Source organism: Genypterus blacodes, unplaced genomic scaffold (genome assembly GCF_046128005.1).
Source record: "Genypterus blacodes isolate CSIRO-AG114 ecotype Tasmania unplaced genomic scaffold, CSIRO-AGI_Gbla_v1 ptg000132l_1, whole genome shotgun sequence".
Classification (NCBI taxonomy): Eukaryota; Metazoa; Chordata; class Actinopteri; order Ophidiiformes; family Ophidiidae; genus Genypterus; species Genypterus blacodes.
Window position 1 is genome coordinate 2,501 of NW_027466934.1, and position 17,500 is coordinate 20,000.

General features: G+C 50.7%; 3 protein-coding genes across 3 annotated transcripts in view; 1 reads left to right on the top strand and 2 right to left on the bottom strand.

Moving 5' to 3' along the window:
• The first annotated feature begins 1,681 nt into the window (after positions 1-1,681).
• Positions 1,682-6,069, top strand: lipib (lipase, member Ib). The gene is made up of 10 exons (XM_076163494.1): positions 1,682-1,821; positions 2,450-2,909; positions 3,001-3,109; positions 3,419-3,520; positions 3,756-3,845; positions 3,999-4,166; positions 4,258-4,347; positions 4,519-4,627; positions 5,019-5,192; positions 5,291-6,069. Exons 1-10 carry the CDS (start codon positions 1,682-1,684, stop codon positions 5,376-5,378), a joined length of 1,530 nt encoding a protein of 509 aa, XP_076019609.1. The 3' UTR covers positions 5,379-6,069.
• Positions 6,070-6,429: 360 nt separating this feature from the next.
• LOC143010910 (uncharacterized) lies at positions 6,430-13,392 on the bottom strand. Its single transcript, XM_076163495.1, has 12 exons — positions 13,213-13,392; positions 12,727-12,770; positions 11,830-12,468; positions 10,632-11,474; positions 8,337-8,506; positions 8,112-8,232; positions 7,963-8,032; positions 7,750-7,886; positions 7,434-7,542; positions 7,193-7,295; positions 6,986-7,014; positions 6,430-6,903 (listed from the first exon to the last, which is right to left on the bottom strand). Exons 2-11 carry the CDS (start codon positions 12,759-12,761, stop codon positions 7,001-7,003), a joined length of 2,241 nt encoding a protein of 746 aa, XP_076019610.1. The 5' UTR covers positions 12,762-12,770; positions 13,213-13,392; the 3' UTR covers positions 6,430-6,903; positions 6,986-7,000.
• A 3,382-nt stretch (positions 13,393-16,774) lies between these two features.
• Positions 16,775-17,500, bottom strand: part of map7d2b (MAP7 domain containing 2b) — a 10,800-nt gene continuing 10,074 nt past the window's right edge. Inside the window, 1 exon segment of the mRNA XM_076163496.1 lies at positions 16,775-17,384. The gene's annotated coding sequence lies outside the window, so the exon portion shown is untranslated.

Genomic DNA, 17,500 nt, shown 5'->3' on the forward strand with positions numbered 1-17,500 from the left:
CACACACACACACACACACACACACACACACACACACACACACACACACACACACACACACACACGATTAAATGTGCTAGTGATGCAGCTTCCTGCTGATTTAGATTCTGAGGAGGAAGCTGGCTGGCTGTGTGTGTGTGTTGCTGTGTGCGTGCGTGTGCGTGTGCGTGTGTGTGTGTGTAATTATATGCCTGTGATGCTCTGCTGAACTCAAATCACAGTGAGAACTATGAAGAAAGTCTGAAGGTCCTCCCGTCCCAACTAGGAGAACAGGAGTGAGCCACATGTTTGCCTCTCCTCTCCTGTGTTCTCTGGACATGAGACCTGTCTGGACTGTTCTGGTCCTGCCCGTCCTGCCCGTCCTGCCTGGGCGCCCGTGGGCTGTAACTCTTCTCTGCTCTGTGGTTGAAGCGTGTCCCGTGCAGCGCGGCGCTCTGCATGTTGAATAACACGTATGAGTGAGTCCAGGGCAGAGCTGGGCGGGGCCACTGTGGTCTCACTTCTGACAGCAGGCTGAACCCACAACCACACTGATCACTGATGAAGACCACCAGGCTCGTTTCTATTTTCATCTTTGGACACATTGCTTTTCCTGTTTGTGTACATGAAGTTGTACTTTGTCAGAGGAGTCAGAGCTTCTTCTGGCTCTGCTAAGACTTTGTTACTCTAACATGATGAGAGTCTGGCCTTGCAGCCTGGTGGCAGGGTCTGATCGCACATATGAAAGCTCATGAAATAAAAACTGGATTAAGACCCAAATGTCCACTGTGAGAGGAAGGGGGTAGCTACTGTCCTTACCCAGAGGAACTCCCTCCCTACTGCCCCCTGGTGGAGGAGCTCTGTAGAACCTTCAGCAGACCGGGCAGCTAGAAACCAGCAGAACTTCCTCAGTAAAGGTCAAAGGTCACCTGGACACAAACACTAAACACCTAAAGGAAACTTCCTCCTGTGACAGCATGTTATGTACTAAAGGGTAAATGTGTGTGTGTGTGTGTGTGTGTGTGTGTGTGTCAGAGGGCAGAAGCTCGTGTGAAGAACCATGAACTCATAAGATCTAAAAGTCCAAAATTTCAAGGCAGCAAATCTTCCCTCTTCTCCTTCCTTACATTTCCTTCTTTCTATCTTGGTCTGAGCCTCCACCCTTCTCTCTCTGATCCTGACTGTAACTGCAGTCACCGCCTTTCCTCCCCTCCCTCCCTCCCTCCCTCCCTCCCTCCCTCCCTCCCTCCCTTCCTTTCCTCTCTCTCTCAGAATAGAGCGCTCCCTCTCTCCCTCCCTCTGGGCCCCTCTCTCACTCCTGCTGGCTCTGGTTGATGGAAGGATGCTGCTCCGCTCGCTCCTGTGTCTGGCGTGCTCCTTTGTGCTCTGCAAAGGTAAGAAACCCAGCTTTTGTTTCCCTTCAGAGCTTCCAGATCCTCAACGCTCAGGTGGGACTGAGGTTCATCTCCACCGGTGTCTCCTGTCTGTCACTGATCAGTCAAAGCTGTCAGATCCTCTTTGCTTTGGCGATTGAGCCTCTGGACGCATCATGACATCATCCACGCTCTTCTTCATATCCATCATCGCTGTAGACAGATGACTTGTTGCTTCCTCTCCAGTCTCCTGGCTGTGCTCATACAGATCCTTTACAGAGAGAGATACTCATGAACACGTGTGTAGCTCCTCTCTGAAGGAACTCAGCATGAACACACTGAAGACTGAGCAGGAGCAACCTGCTGCTGAGACCTCCAAAAGGTCTTCCTCCTCTGGCTGTGTTCACTTCTCAGTGGGCTTGAGACCTGCAGACCTAAAGAGAAGCACAAGCAGGCTGAGAGTTCAGAGGTCAGACGTCTTCTCCACAAAAACCCTTCAACTGAGAAACATTGAAGCGACCGAAGTAAAGACGTGTTTACTGTCCGTCGGTCACACACACACACACACACACTTCATCATTCATATTTCTCTGTCTGTGTGTGTGTGTGTGTGTGTGCTGGGGTTTAGAATGGCCCCGCCCCCCTGGTGTGACTGACAGCTGTAATCAGGTCTTGTTATGCGGTTGGTGATGGGATGAGGTGTTTTTTTATAGCAGCATGATCCTATTGAGGCCGTGTGTGTGTGTGTGTGTGTGTGTGTGTGTGTGTGTGTGTGTACACACAGGTACTTTGTGCTGTGTACATGTTGTTATGTGAAGTAGTTTGTCTTTAGCTAGAGTAGATCTGATTGGCAGCTTGAGCTCCAGATGAGCCGCTCTCATTGGTCCGTCTGGACTATGAGATAATCATTTGTTGTGGTGTTGTTGGTCCCTGCATCCCTCTTGTTGATGCTCAAGCGACCTTTGACCTCTCCTGACCTTTTGTACTTATCTGACTTGTAGCTATAGAAACTTGGAGAGTTTTGTTTGGAGTTCCTCTGGGTGAGGACAGTAACTACCCCCCGCCCTGCTCAGTGCTCTGGCATGTGGTCCTCTCAGCCAGGGCGTTTGGCTGGACCCTCTGACCCCTGACCTCTGGCTGATGTTGTTGCGTGTTTTGGTTCCAGGCCAGGACGCCAGCGGGGCGGACGAGTCCTGCGATAACTTCACCGACCTGGATCTGTCGCACTGCCTGATGGGAACCAGCCTGTACGTCCGGCTGCTGCTCTACACCCGCTCTAACCTGGACTGCGGCCGCGAGCTGAGCCACCAGCGCCCGTCCTCCCAGCCGCTCTTTAACCTCTCCCGCCCCACGGCCTTCGTCATCCACGGCTACCGGCCGACCGGAGCGCCCCCTATCTGGATAGACCACCTGGTCCACCTGCTGGCTGAGCAGCAGGACATGAACATCATCGTGGTGGACTGGAACAAGGGGGCGGCCAACCTCAACTACTTCACCACGGTGGCCTACACCAGGCAGGCGGCCAACAACCTGACCGGCTTCATCCTGAACATGCAGGTGAGCCTGGTCTCCTCTGGTTCAGGTCCATGTCATGTGTCCCTTAACAGCAGCTGAGTGTAGAGTGTACCTGTCTGTGTCCCTGCTGCAGGAGGAGGGGGCGTCGCTGAGCGCGCTGCACCTGCTGGGCGTCAGTCTGGGAGCTCACCTGGCTGGTTTCGTAGGAGCCAACCTGAAGGGGAGGATCGGACGAATCACAGGTGAGACGAGACGCAGGAAGGAGAAAAGGATGGTACATGAAACGCTCCTCTCTCCACCTCCACACCTTCAATCCACTCTGCACACATAAGCACATGGCTCATAAATGAATGGCTGATTGATCTTAACTGGAGTGAGTTCCTCCTGTAGTGAGGATCCACCCTAGCCTCACAGATGAAGGAGCAGCTGCTCTGCTGCTTCATCTTCATACCACTCATTCACTTTGGCAGTCTTGACACCTCTCTGTAAACATCTAACCTGACTGGAGGCTTCTATTCACCTCAGATGTTTCACTGCTCCTCCCCCTCCAGGTTTGGACCCGGCGGGGCCCATGTTTACCAGCGCCACGCCTGACGAGAGGCTGGACCCGTCAGACGCCATGTTTGTGGACGTCCTTCACACCGACATGAACTGTGAGTGTGAGAGTGACAGCATGGAAAAGCAACACAACACTTCTACAGAGTGTTTCCCCTGTTATCCAGTCTGAGGCCTGTGTGTGTGTGTGTGTGTGTGTGTGTGTGTGTGTGTGTGTGTGTGTGTGTGTGTGCGTGCGTGTGGGCTCAGTGTTCCTAAAGACGTCTCAGATCAGCCTTCAGAAGCAAACACACGTTTGGATCGACCTGAATTTGTCTTTTTTTCTGTGTCCAGCCTTTGGACTGAGAGGAGCTCATGGACACATAGATTACTACGCCAACGGAGGGGTGGACCAGCCAGGCTGTCCCAAGACCATCTTCTCAGGTGATCTCACACACACACACACACACACACACTCTGTCAGTGTGTAGATGTTCTTCTCCTCCTCAGGTCTACAGGTCTACAGGTCTCTACTGGACCCTTATGGATCCATGAACCCGTTGTAAACAGCCCTTCTTCTTCTTCCTCCTCCCACAGGGAAGTCCTACTTTGTGTGTGACCACCAGCGCTCCGTGTTTCTGTTCTTGTGTTCCCTCAACCGGACCTGCAGCCTCACCGGTTACCCCTGTTCGTCCTACACAGACTACCTGGATGGGCGGTGCCTGCAGTGCGAGGCCTTTAAGCCCGCCCCCTGCCCTGTGCTGGGTGAGTGCGCCCCCACCTTTACGCCTCTCTGTTCCCCCCCTGTGGGGCTGCAGCTCCTAGCCTAAGCGCCTGTCTGCCTGTCTGTCTGCAGGTTACCATGTGAGCCAGTGGAGAGACACTCTGGTCAGACTGGGTCAGACCAAAGTCTTCTTCAGCACCACGGCCACGCTGCCCTATAAGAGTGAGCAGATACATTCACTCTCATTTTCTCTTTCCTTCATTCCCTTTCTCCGTCATTTCAACTCTCCTTTTATTTTAACATCTATTTGTTTGACATGTTTATACAAGTATCCAGATGTTCCTCCTGTGTAGTAGTAAAGGTGCAGTACTGTGTGTGTCCTGTGTGTGGCAGAGCTGAGTTACCGGGTGGACATGGTGACGTGGAACCAGTACCTCCGCTGGGGGGTCGTGTACATCCGGCTGCACAGCGGCAGGAACCACACAGACGCCAGAGTGGACCAGTGAGTCCTCAGCACCGCCGCACCGCCTCATCACAGGAAACCACCTCATGTACAGAAATATACATCTACACACACACACATCTACACACACACACATCTACACACACGCACATCTACACACACGCACATCTACACACACACACATACATTTACAGCTGCACACACACACACACACACATACATTTACAGCTGCACCCACATCTACACACACACATACATTTACAGCTGCACACACACATACATCTACACACACACACACACACACACACAGCTACACTAGAGCTGCACACACATCTAGAGCTGCACAGGCCTTCAGTTTCATACTGACTCAGTTGATCTCAGAGGTCACGGGGTCATGAGGTCGCAGGTTGACCCCTGCTCTGTCCTGCAGGAAGCTGATGCGCTTTGAGCAGTACACCTCCACACGCCTGCTGGCCCAGTTTGATGAGGATCTGCAGAACATCCAGAAGATCTCCATGCGCATCAGCACCGGCAACGTGATCGGCCCTCGCTACAAGATCAGAATGCTCAGAGTCCGCTTCACGCCGCTGGAGCATCCAGAGAGGTCAGAGGGCAAATACACCTACACTTACTTGGCTCTCTTGGTCATGTATGATATCCTGTCTGTAAGAACGCTCACGTGTTTGTTTGATGCCCCATCAGGCCGCTGATGTGCCGCTTTGACATCATCATGGAGGAGAACATGGAGGTGGCGTTCCGACCTCTGCCCTGCAACACTCGTCCTCTGTGAAAACACACACTCACCTGACACACACACACGCACACACCGCTAACCCTGCTGCAGGACACCCATGATCCTCTGGGTGCCACAGGATCTACCAGGCAAACTTCAGGGGGGCCCTCAGGAAGCTCTGCTGACAGCGAGGACGGCCTGAAGAAGTCGGCTGCCTGAGAAGAACCTGAAGCAGAAAGACAAAACCTCAGGACCTTCAGGTCCTTCACATGTGAACCCAGTGACTAACAATGTTTTGGAGCAAGTTGGAGATATTTGATGTTCACTCACCGGGACTGTAGGCCTTTAGATTGACCTTCATGGATCCACAGATCATGTTTGGTGACCTTCTGATTCATTATAACAAACATAACAAGGATCCAATTTGACCACAACGTTAAAGATACACCTGCGACTTCACACCTCTGTGTGTTCCTCTGTCAGTGTGTAGATGTTCTTCTTCTCCTCTTCAGGTCTGTAGGTCTCTGATGGGCCCTTATGGATCCATGATCACGTGTTAGAGCCTCTAAAGCTCCTCTACGTGGAGACAGAACCTTAGTTAGTTACCAAGTTCACCGGTGCCTCAGAAAGTGTTGTCATGTGACCTTTGACCCTTTGAACTTCCAGGTGCCTTCTCAAAGCTTCAGGCCTTTATTGATCCAAGGAGATTCATTTAGCAAGAGGGCAACAAAAACAGAAAAAAATACCACAAAACCAATCTGATGGATGAAGTGACCGTTAACATTTATACTGCATGAGTGTGAATAAATTCATATTTAAACCTGTGCACTTCTGTCTGCTCAAGCAAACCCGTGACCTTAAATACCACCCGCCCACACCCCCCCCCACACACACACACACACAACCCCCCCCACACACACCCCCCCCCCCCCCCACACACACACACACACACACACACACACACACACACACACACACACACACACACACACACACACACACACACACACACACACACACACACACACACACACACACACACACACACACACACACACACACACACACACACACACACACACACACAGAGAGAAAGCATCAGACCCAATAAGACATAAAAAGTGTTTTATTAGCAGTGAGGCGGTGAGCAGAGTGGGTGTGGTCTCACACTAACAGATCAACCAAGGCTCCCTGGTGGTGAACATGAGTGTGAACAGAGAGCTCTGAGCAGTTTAACCCCTTCAGCCCCAGCACTCTGTACAGTGTTATGGAGGAATGGACACTAAAAACAAACAACACTAGCCAATCTGATGATTAAGGGGACTTCCAGGTTTCCAGAAATAACCCAGACTGTCCCCTGGTGCTGCCCCCTGGTGGAGGAGCTCTGTCGCTCCTTTAGAGCCGCTAAGAACAACATGTGACAGCCAACCAGAACTTTAATGTGAACTGAACCAAAACTAAAACCTTCATATAAAAGTGAGAAAAGGACAACAAACACAAATCCATAAAAAAACACAACAGGTTTATAATCTGTGGAGTTCAACTGGAGCCTCCACAGAAGAAGAAGCACGCCAGAGGGACACTGTCAAAACAAGAAGGACACGGTCTGTTAGGGGAACACGGGAAACACAACAACATGTTACACACCTGAGCTCGGACAATACCTCCTCCAAGTCTGATCACCAAGCAGCATCTGGGGGAGAGAGAGAGAGAGGGAGTGAGGGGAGGAGAGAGAGATTGGGTGGAGAGAGAGAGAGGGGGGGAGAGAGAGAGAGCGAGAGAGAGAGAGCGAGAGAGCGAGAGCGAGAGAGAGAGAAAAAGAGAGAGAGACAGAGAGAGAGAGAGAGAGAGCTCTGAGGGGCGTGTCTCACCTGCAGCATGGTCATACTGGTGCCTCATTGGTCCGAGCCGTTTGGCGATGCGGTTGTTCCTGGGCTGGGGGCCCGTGTGCGGCCTGTAGCCTCTCCTTGCTCCCTGGTGAGGGAGGAACATGTCAGAGTCACTTCAGGGTACTTCAAATGGGTCAAAGGTCAAACGTATGAGCCACACCTGCTGACACGCCTGAGTGACAGTGACTCTCAGCTGCTGATGTTCACAGAGACGTTCACTCACCTGGCTCCCTCCTCGTCTCCTGCCTCGCTCGTCACACCAGGTGAAAAACCCTCCTTCCTCCGGCTGGGCGGTCCCGTCCTTCTCGCCCTCACACTCCTCGCTCGGCTCACTGATGGAGACGGGAAGAGAATGAAGACGTAACCGTGAGTGAGACGGACCTGCTGACACGAAGCGCTGAGCAGATGGAGAAAAGAAATCTACCGATTCACATTTAAGCACTTATCACCATGGCGATAAGTGACAAAAGATGTGAGCTATAGAGAAAAGGGGAAACCCAAAGATTCCTCCAGGCGAGACAAAGAAGTAATGCTCTCACTTGCTGGAGCCTAGGGGGCGCTGTGAGCGGCTGCCTCCAGGTATGGTGACCTTCACCCCCTCCAGCCGCTCCTGACGCCTCTTCTCCAGGTCGTGCCTGAGGTCGCCCGGCCCGCGGACCGGCTGCTGGCCCGGAGGCTGCAAAGCAACGTGATGGAGGTCACGGGAGGGAAAGGATCAACACGCTTCACAGCACATGTGGAAACATCAGTACCTGCACGGGTCCCAGTCTGGAGAACAGCAGCTCCTCATCCGTCAGCGTGTTCATGCTTAAGCTGAAGCCTCTAAAGGAGAAAGGAAGCAGAGCGGTGTTAGCCTGCCCAGCTGAGCTCAGCAGGAGCTGCCTGCTGCAGAGACACACACCGGTTTGAGCTGAACCTCTGGTCCAGGGTCATCTCCTCCCCCGCCTCCTCGGGGGGGGCGGCCTGCTGGGAGGCGGAGAAACGCTGGTTGAGGGTGAGGGCGTCGCCCCTGAAGTACTGCTCTGTGAAGGTGAACACAGAGCTCCGTCAGCACCTCGTCATTACATCACACACAACCTTAACGCTCAGTCACACCTCCTGACCACCCAGAGCAGGCTCCGCCCACCTTTGACGTGGTGCACCAGCGTGATGATCTCCTGGGCGAACGTGCCGCTCTGCACCGCGCTCTCCCGGTACGTCCCAGAGTGCTCCAGCATGGGCAGGAAGTCCAGGCGCTGGCGTCCCACGCTGACCAGGTCCAGAGAGAGCTGCCTGTCTGAGGAGTAATACAGCAGGCTGCAGGGAGGAAGAGGAGGAAGAGGAGGATCAACACAACATGAAGCTCCATTAGCATCTGTCATCACCAACACACGCTGACGTCTGCTCTGGATGGGGACACGGTAACCTTTGACCTTTAACCCCTAAAGCTGCCACTGGATGATGTCATGGTGCAGCCGCTGCTCTAGATGAGAGCTCCAGCGGTGGTTGAACTTGGTGACGGTGGCTTGGTTGGTTGATCATAAATAACCCTACCTCACTTTATGCTTCAGACGCAGTAAACAAAGTGCTGAAGGAGCGATGAGCTCACAGTGACATCATCTTACCCAGCACACTTACCTTCACACACACACACACATCTATCACTACGGACACAACCAGCCCAGTGTGTGAGGGAGGGACAGCAGGGGTCAAAGTTCACACTAGTGCTCTCTCTGCATTCAGCAGGTTCTTCACACATGACTGACAGCTCTGCTCCTTCATGTTGTTGGCTTGGTTCCATTTCTCTTTTGTCTTTACGTGGTGGTCTCCTGCCCGGTTCCTCCTGAGGTGTGCTGGTCTCTTGATCTGCTCTGGATGTCGAGGCTGTGGAGCTGTGGCTCCATATAAACACAGCTGAAGCTCCACAGGTCATGTAGGTGTGTGTTTGGTGTTGAAGCTCACCCAGGCAGCGCCCACATGCTGCTCTGCTCCCCTCAGCTCCGTAGGCCACGCCTCCCAAGTCTCAGTGTGGACCTGACTGAAGTCTTAGCCTGATTCCTCCCCTGGGGAGCAGGAAGCAGGGGTCCTCTTTCAGGAAGCTTCATCTCTGTGCAGCTTCCACACATTTCAGACTGGTGTCCCATAACGGCTCCATCCACATCTTCCTCTGCTGCTCTCACCTTCACACTCAAACTGCTTCCTGCATTTGCAGCCTAGTTCTTCTTCTGTGGTGAGGACCTTTCCCAGCAGAGCTCCCACATGGCTGCTCTATGCTCAGATCACGTGCTGCTCTGAGGACCACAGAGCTCCAGAGCGGTGCTTCCACAGGTCAGCTTCCTCTTCCACTTCAATCCATCTTCACAAGCAGCAGCTGTAGAACTACGGCTACGTCTCAAGCGGTGCAAATCAGATGGACCGGACGAGCCGGATGAACACGGAGCGTCCACACCTCCTAAATATGAGGAGAAGCGTAGAACCAACTCCAGCTCCTCCTGCAGCTCCTCCCCTTCCCACGCTGGGTGAAGGCTCTTGGGTTGTTGCTGCGGTGAAGGTCAGAGTGTTTGGAGGCTTTCATAGGACCCTGTAGGTGTCTGTGTCTTCTTCAGGGCTTTTCAGCATCTTCATGCCACTCTTGACTTCATCCAGTCTCCACACTGATTGGTCCACAGCCCTCATCTTCTCATACTGCAGGAATGTGAGCAGCACACAAGCTTCGACTCGAATCAATCCCTGGCCCCTTTGCTCCTCAGGTGGCCTCCAGCATGGTGTCTTCTCAGATCCATGAGAGCCAGGACAGACGGACACAGCGGTCGGGTCGCTGCCCTGAATCGGCTCATTTCTTCTCCTTTCTGGATGTTGGTAACTTCTTCATATAGCTTCAGCTCCATGAAGGTGTTCCTCTGTCCTCTTGAGCAGATCTGGATCCTCACTGCAGCGTCTCTCTGGACCACAGACGTCAGATTGGGGGTTGTTGCATTCTTCTTCCTGTTTCATCAGCGTTCCACTCAGACACACAGGGATGATCCCGGCTCATCCTCAGATGAGTGTGTGTGTGTGTGTGTGTGTGTGTGTGTGTGTGTGTGTGTGTGTGTCTTCACCTGAGCATGAAGACAGACCACCTGTCCAGGCGTGTCCAGCTGTTTCTTCAGGACACGGGATACTTTTCTTGCAAAATTGTGCTCCAAAATTCCAACTCTTCTTTTCATCAGGCAGACTTCCTGTCTGAGTGACTCAGGAGGATTTCCTGTGAGGCGTCCCGGTGACAGCAGGTGGAGCCACGCATGTGTCAGAGCCAACACAGAAGATGCCTGAAGTTGTGTTCCACTCAAGCCAAAGTTGACTGAACAAAGCTCTAAGCTCTCTCCTGTGGTTCCTCCAAAAGTGACTTAGGAACATTAAGTGTGATCTTTGCCCTTCACCACTGATACTTCTCATACTGTACCTGTTTTGCCTCACTGGTCGGCTCATGTCCACCTTGATGGTGAGCGTCTCCTCCCCTGCAGCTGCTCCGTCTCCTCTGTCCTGATCCGTCCAGCTGTGCCTCCTCTGACGGGGCCTTTTAGGTTCCAGGTCGTCCCTCGCTGCTCGCTGCTCCAGGCTTCCGGGCCCGTCAGATTCCCACTGTTGAAGTCTACCTTGTTCCTCCCAGTCTGGCTCCTCCTCTATGGGACCCTGGTACAGGTCTTCCTCTGGGGGTCTGTAGCCCTGCCTGGCCTGGTCATTAGGAGGATCCTGTGTGTCTTGGTACCTCTGGGGGGACTGGGGGAAGCGAGGATGGCTCCTGGGTGGCCCTGCTCCAGGCCGTTCACCCTGAGCCAACCTTCCTTTGGGCGGGTGAGCCCCTCTCCTGCCCCTGTGGTTCATGGGGCCGTTTGGTTTAAGGAACTCCATGTGCTTTGTCCTGTTTGGTTCCACAGGGCTCCTCCTCCTGTCACCACCACAATCTCTCCAACTCTCTTTAAAAAGGTGCCGCTCGCTCACGTCTTCTCGACTCTCGGACCTGCCGTTTGGGTTCCTGAGGCGCTCCAGTGAGGGGCCCCTTTGACGGGGGCCACTCTGTCCATCAAACTCTGTGCCCAGATCAAAGTGCTCCCACCATGTGCGCCTGTGTTCACGGTCAACGCCAACGCCAACTGGTCCTGAAGGCCTTGTGTCCCCGTGGGAGAGGCCCCTCTTGGAGTGAGCCACCCTGGAGTGACCCCCCTTGGAGATGCCCCCCTGGGTGCCTCCTTCAAACCCCCCACCAGGTGGCTCTAGTGAGAAAGGCTCCTCCTTTGTCCCAAACCTGTGATGGCATAAGAGGAGGTGACACGGTTCAACAACAATACACACACACACACACACACACACACACACATATAGGGATTTAGCTTTACAATGAACTTTAAACAAGCACTTTAGAGGATTTGAGCTTTTAGTTACATATTACATGAATGGTGTGTGTATCACTTTAAGAACTCCTTTTCCTATTAGAGTGTCATTTATCTTCATACTGATATATCAGTGGTATCAGTGCAACCTACACACACACACACACACACACACACACTCTGTATGATGTCATGTGTGTGTGGAGTGCAGAGTGTTGCTGATTAAAGAAGCGTGTGCGTGTCTCTGTCAGTGTTTCTCTGAACATTTACCCAAAGGCAGTGTCCTGGTCCAGCTCCCTCCTGTGCCTTTTGAAGGGGTGGGGCCTCTCCTCAGGTGGGGTCCCCCTTTGTCTGTTTGAATCCTGTGCGTCCCTCCTTCCTGCCTCACTGCCCGCCCCCCCTCTCAGATCTTCTCGCCTCAGCCTCGGGTGAAGGTCTCTGGGCCTCCCTCCTCCTCTCCCCCGCTGGTCTCTCCTCCAGCCCATTGCAGACAGAGATCTTTCCCTCAGAGGTGAGTGGGGCGACCTCCCCACTCTTTCAAAGCTCGGGGTGAGTTTCCTGAACCCTCCTCTCCTTCTATTGGCCTCTCCTCCTCCGTCGGGCCTAGGGGAGAGCCTGCGCTCCGTGTGGCTCATCTCCTCACGATGGGGCGAGGGCATCCTGTGGTACAGCTCTTCATCTTGATGATGTTGACGGTCTGGGAAAGGAGAGGACCTTCTCTCGTCTGCTAGACAAACAGCTGCTCTGTGGCTGGGCCGGTATTCTTTAAAATCCTCTCTGGGGTGGGGGCTCCTGTGCTGGGGGATCCCCTCCAGTCCTGCCAGGACTTTATGAGGATCAAAGTCCGGCTCGTCCCATGGGAACTTCCGGGAATGTCCTGCTGTGCTTCTCTGCCTCCTGGGGCTAAACCTGAAAAAGAAACAGACCGTAACTTAGCAACAGTGTTTAAGTGTAAGGCTATTATTATAACACATCAAGAAAAGGGATCTGTTGGTTATAATAGCATAAACTAACTGTCACTGTTCCCCCTGTGTAGAGAGAGAGAGAGTAAGAGAGAGGGAGACAGAGACAGAGACAGAGAGAGAGAGAGAGAGAGAGAGAGTGAGAGAGAGAGTGAGAGTGAGAGAGAGAGAGAGAGAGAGAGAGAGAGAGAGAGAGAGAATTCACCTGTAGTGGGGCGAGCGAGACCTGGGCCTGGACATTTCATCAACCTGAGAGAGAAACAAGGTTAGCTTCAGACACGGACAAACACAACTATAGGTATGTTCTTTATCTTTCCATAAAAACACTTCTGTTACAGAAGCAAATCAAACACATGATGCAACATCTGACCAGTCTGCTGCACTCACGGTTCAGAAGAGAGTTCTGTCACTGAATTGTGACGTCACTGTCACACTCGGTGTACTTCTGTTTTCTTTGCAGTCTTTCACTGTAATTAGTCAACATTTGGGACTGCGTATCTCATTTGAATCTGAACGACGAAACTTAACAGTATGACGTATTTACCTATTAACACACACCTGCTGTATGTAGTTAAGTGTGTTTAGTTCTTTAATGTCACTTTAAACTCTGTCACTCTGACTCGCTGCCTAGATAAGTCACTGTTGGCTTGTTAGCATAAACTAGCTAGTAGCTCTAAAGCTAAGTGCTTACCTCCGCTCGTGACGTGCTCCGCGCGAAGATCAAGTTTACAATTCTAATGTTTATAAACTAAATGTTTAAGAGAATAAACGCGTATAATCTCAGGCTAACTAAAGATTTGGGGGAAAGATCGACAGTTCAGCTCTTCGGACTTCGGTCCACAACAAGTCGTGAACCGGAACCAAAACTACATTTCCGGTGCGGTCTTTCCAGCATAAAAGCATTGACAATTGTAATTTAGCAGTACAACTCTTAAAATGGAAAAGCAAATCACGCGATAACTTTTAGCTTTACTTAACACCGTTGTGTTTTGAAACCGTTTCTGTTCACTGCCTTTTCATGATTTGATTTAAATACAGTGATTTCTGTGTGTGTTATGTGTAGCTACCTTGTCATTTGTCTTAGTGTTCTTATTGCCTTGTTATTTAAATGGTATTTTTGGGCCATGTGTAAAGTCATTTGAATTTAAATTGATTTTTGCCTCTGCCTCTTAAATCTGATTTCTTTGTCGTAAAGCATTTGGAGCGTCCAGTGTGTCTGAAAGCTGCTGTATGAGAACATCAGCCTGGCCTGGCCTGAGAATGTCACTGTCACTGCACTCTGTGTGAGCCTGGTGATGAAGAGCACATGTGCTGTCAGGTGCAGCCTCGTCTGTATGGACGCAGTCTCTGCATTCCTTTTTAACTTGTGTGCATAATATATGTATTTTAGATGCTGAGTTAGCCTGATTGCTACTGGACCAGCTGTCTGTGACCAGGGTCCCATCCTGGGTTCTAGGGATCCTTAGTTCCATTACTCTGATTGTTCTTCAGGACTATTGGAGGCGGTGAGGAAGAGGAGACTCTTCTGCCTGTCACTGGGGGTTTATTTGGCTGGAGTGACCTTTAACCTTTATAGATGTTAAACAAACTTTCCTTATTATTACAACCAGCAACCATGCATAAACTAAATGTCTACAACTTTGACTTTAGTTGCAGTTTGTTGTATTTCAGAAGGGGCAAAGCAAACAGCACTGTCTGATCTCAAACAACCAGGAAAATGTAATCTAAAGAAACACAGATTAAGAATAATGAATCTAATTTATGAGCCGAGACAAAAACAAATGGATGAAACTGCATCGTTCTTCTTTCTGCAGATTTTAGTTTCAGTGCAGCGTGGAGCCAACACACAGTGATCTGTGATGAACTGCATGAAGCATGAAGCCCAACTTTAGATTTGACATTCCAAACATCAAGACACGACTTCTTTATTCCCCATATCAGATCTCTTCCTCTTCCTCCTCCTCCTCCTTCACCAACACGAGCCGTCTCACTCGTGTTTGATTCATCCCACTCACTGACACAGATAGTTTGATTAAGTTTATTGTTCTTTGTCAGCAGGTATCCATGCACCACATCTACAATGATATATTCCACCAAGCTGCAGTGTCACAGAGTTACGTAATATTGGAATAAACATAATGTCCTTTACTTGAATTTCATATACAAGGGGACCAGGAGACCCTCACACAAACCCAGCAGGTTCTGAAACAATATCATGGACAGAGGGACAGAGGGACAGAGGGACAGAGGGACAGAGGGACAGAGACAATGACAGGACGGCTTCATAAAGCACAGGAGCTTCTTTTCCACCACATGGACGTTTTTCAAGAGACCAGGCATTTCCTCTTTTTTTTGCTTCTGAATCTAAATGTTGGGTCCTTGTGTGGCGTTAAGAACCCTGAAGAATTCTTCTGAATCTCTGGTGGAAAAGTACAGAAGAAGAGAGAGAACCTGCAATATCACCTCAAACATTATTGGTTTTTTTAAAGATCCCTTTCTCAGGCTCATGATCATTGATGACGCAGACTGACTCTAGGTTTTCTGCAGCAGGTTTGGATTCAGAAGTGTGTCACGCAGCCTCTCTTGGCTTCTGTTGAAACGAGCCGTTAAACAGCGAGCGTGAGGGCGAAGCGCGGAGGAAACCGGTCAGCTCAGAGGTTTAAGGCCTGGAAGGTGAGGACTGATGGTGCTGAGCGCAGCCCTGTGATCTAACTGCTGAGGCATCCAGTCCAGAATGGGCCAGCAGCTCCGTGTGACACCAGGATACAAGCATGTTCACAGCAGCCAGACATGCCACCAAGCACACACCACACACTGCAGCTAATGCAGATAAATACACACACACACACACACACACACAGTGTCATCACTTCCTCACACACACACACATACACACCATGTCTTTATGTATGAGCAGTAAAACAGCAGAGTTACATTACAAGCTGTTGATGTTCTGCTCCTCTACACTAGATTGTAAAGGAAGTGAGTCAGGTCAGCTAATCTATTAACCCTTTGAGGTCTGCAAACACGGGTCACTGGACCACCGGGTCCACCTGCAGGAGTCTTACTGTACTGACTTCCTTCTGTCACTGAGCATCAGACAGGAAACATCGCGTCTTAAGGACCTTCAGCCTTCAGGAGTGCACTCCAGTCACAATTCTGCAACAATTTTGCCAATAACGCATGAATCTAAAGCACATTATGAATCCTTATGTTTGGTTCTGTGCGCTCAGACGACATCAGGGATTTAAAGATTTTAATAATGAGAGTTTCAAGGTTTCCGTGTAAATCAAGCCTCTCCTCATAAAGGTCGCCCCATTCTAGCAGCCACAGTCCTCCAACATGCTTTCCACCAGGTGGCGTGATTGGGCTCAGCGTGAAGCCGTAATCATGGAGCCCCTCCCCTTCAAGCAGCGAGCGAAGGCTCTGCCGTCGACACAGACACAGAAAGGAGGATGAAGATGGATCCTTCTATCCAATATAAAGCTGGCAGGGGAAATGTCCAACAGTGTGAAATGCTTCCCCCTGTGGGGGTGCTGTTTTATGCAGCTATACAGAGCAGTTTCTGAGTGGTGAGCCGCGCTGTGAGCAGCTATGAGGCCGTTTCTGATTCACATTACACTAAGCCACTAACTAAGGGTCACCGATGGTCATGTGATGCGTCACCGCCCCCCCCCAGCGCCTCGACTGGTCTATCAACAAAAACACACACTGGCTTAAAGCTATTTAAAGCAAGAGAGACGCATAAAGGTGTGTTGGCATAGCCGACAACCTCAAAGGGTAAACACCCAGCCACACCCAGCTACAACCAGCTACAACCAGCTACAACCAGCCACACCCAGCTACAACCAGCTACAACCAGCTACAACCAGCCACACCCAGCTACAACCAGCCACACCCAGCTACAACCAGCTACAACCAGCTACAACCAGCCACACCCAGCTACAACCAGCCACACCCAGCCACAACCAGCTACAACCAGCTACAACCAGCTACAAACAGTTTTCTCCTCTGCTTCCCTCTGGATAAACCGCTACACACACACACACATCTATTTACACTTTTACAAAAGCAGAAGTGAGACTAAAGCCAAAACATCTCCGGCGACATTCTGTGGAAACGGAGGACAAGTTTGCCTCCAGTGTCCTGCTCTGTCTCTCTGCTTCCTGTCCTGATCACAGCGTCTCAACATTTATTAGCAAACTAAACTCTTCCATAACTACAAATAAATGTCCATGATTGTATTTCTGCAGTCTTTTTGCCAACATTGATCTTTATTAACGGATAACCAGATGTTACTGAAGCTGTCAGCGAGGTTGAATCTTCATTATTTTCACTTCTCAGCTTTTTGCTATCGTTCATTAAAACGTCGTAATATTTGTGTTTTTCCTTATTTCCTGTCCTGGATTCAAACATCAAACGACAGAACTTCTCCAGGACTTGCAGGTAGAAACTCTGCTGTTGCATAAACGTCACTGCAAGCTTATAGTTTGTTTGTAAAGTCGTGCAGATGTTAAAAAGGAAGCTTGATTTCCACACTGTAAGCTTGATTTGAACCTTAAACATGTTTCGGTTATAGCGTTGCAGATGAATGTGATGCTTTTGTCTTTTGTAGGACTTCCTTATATTCATCCTAGAGATGCTGCTAGTTGCTAAATCTAAAGGTTTCAAACCTTCTTAGAGAACGCCGTCTCCTCTCCTCTGCTCTGCTGTGTAAATCAAATGAAGCTCTACAGTGTTTATGTGCTGGACTTTGACAATACAGATGATGAGTCAGCTGTGCAGTGATGGCTCTGTGAGGATGTGCAGGTGGGGCTGAAGGTGAAGGTCTCTCATTCAGGCTCTCCTGGATCCTGTTGGTTCCTTCACAAAGAAGACAGAACAACATCAGGGATATGAACATCAGAGCTCCTTCAGCTCCTTTAGATGGTGATCTGAGGTGGACAAAGCTTCAGGCTGCGCTCACTTCTCGTTATGTG

What these genes read in the sequence shown, in the direction of transcription:
- lipib (XM_076163494.1), top strand. Translation starts at nt 1,682, where the DNA reads ATGAACACACTGAAGACTGAGCAGGAGCAACCTGCTGCTGAGACCTCC. An exon ending in CCTTCACACCGACATGAACT is followed by an intron (nt 3,521 to 3,755) that starts GTGAGTGTGAGA and finishes TTCTGTGTCCAG; the next exon opens with CCTTTGGACTGAGAGGAGCT. An exon ending in GGCCACGCTGCCCTATAAGA is followed by an intron (nt 4,348 to 4,518) that starts GTGAGCAGATAC and finishes TGTGTGTGGCAG; the next exon opens with AGCTGAGTTACCGGGTGGAC.
- LOC143010910 (XM_076163495.1), bottom strand. Translation starts at nt 12,761, where the DNA reads ATGTCCAGGCCCAGGTCTCGCTCGCCCCACTACAG. An exon ending in CGACCAGTGAGGCAAAACAG is followed by an intron (nt 8,507 to 10,631) that starts GTACAGTATGAG and finishes TCCTCCCTGCAG; the next exon opens with CCTGCTGTATTACTCCTCAG. An exon ending in CCAGACTGGGACCCGTGCAG is followed by an intron (nt 7,887 to 7,962) that starts GTACTGATGTTT and finishes GTTGCTTTGCAG; the next exon opens with CCTCCGGGCCAGCAGCCGGT.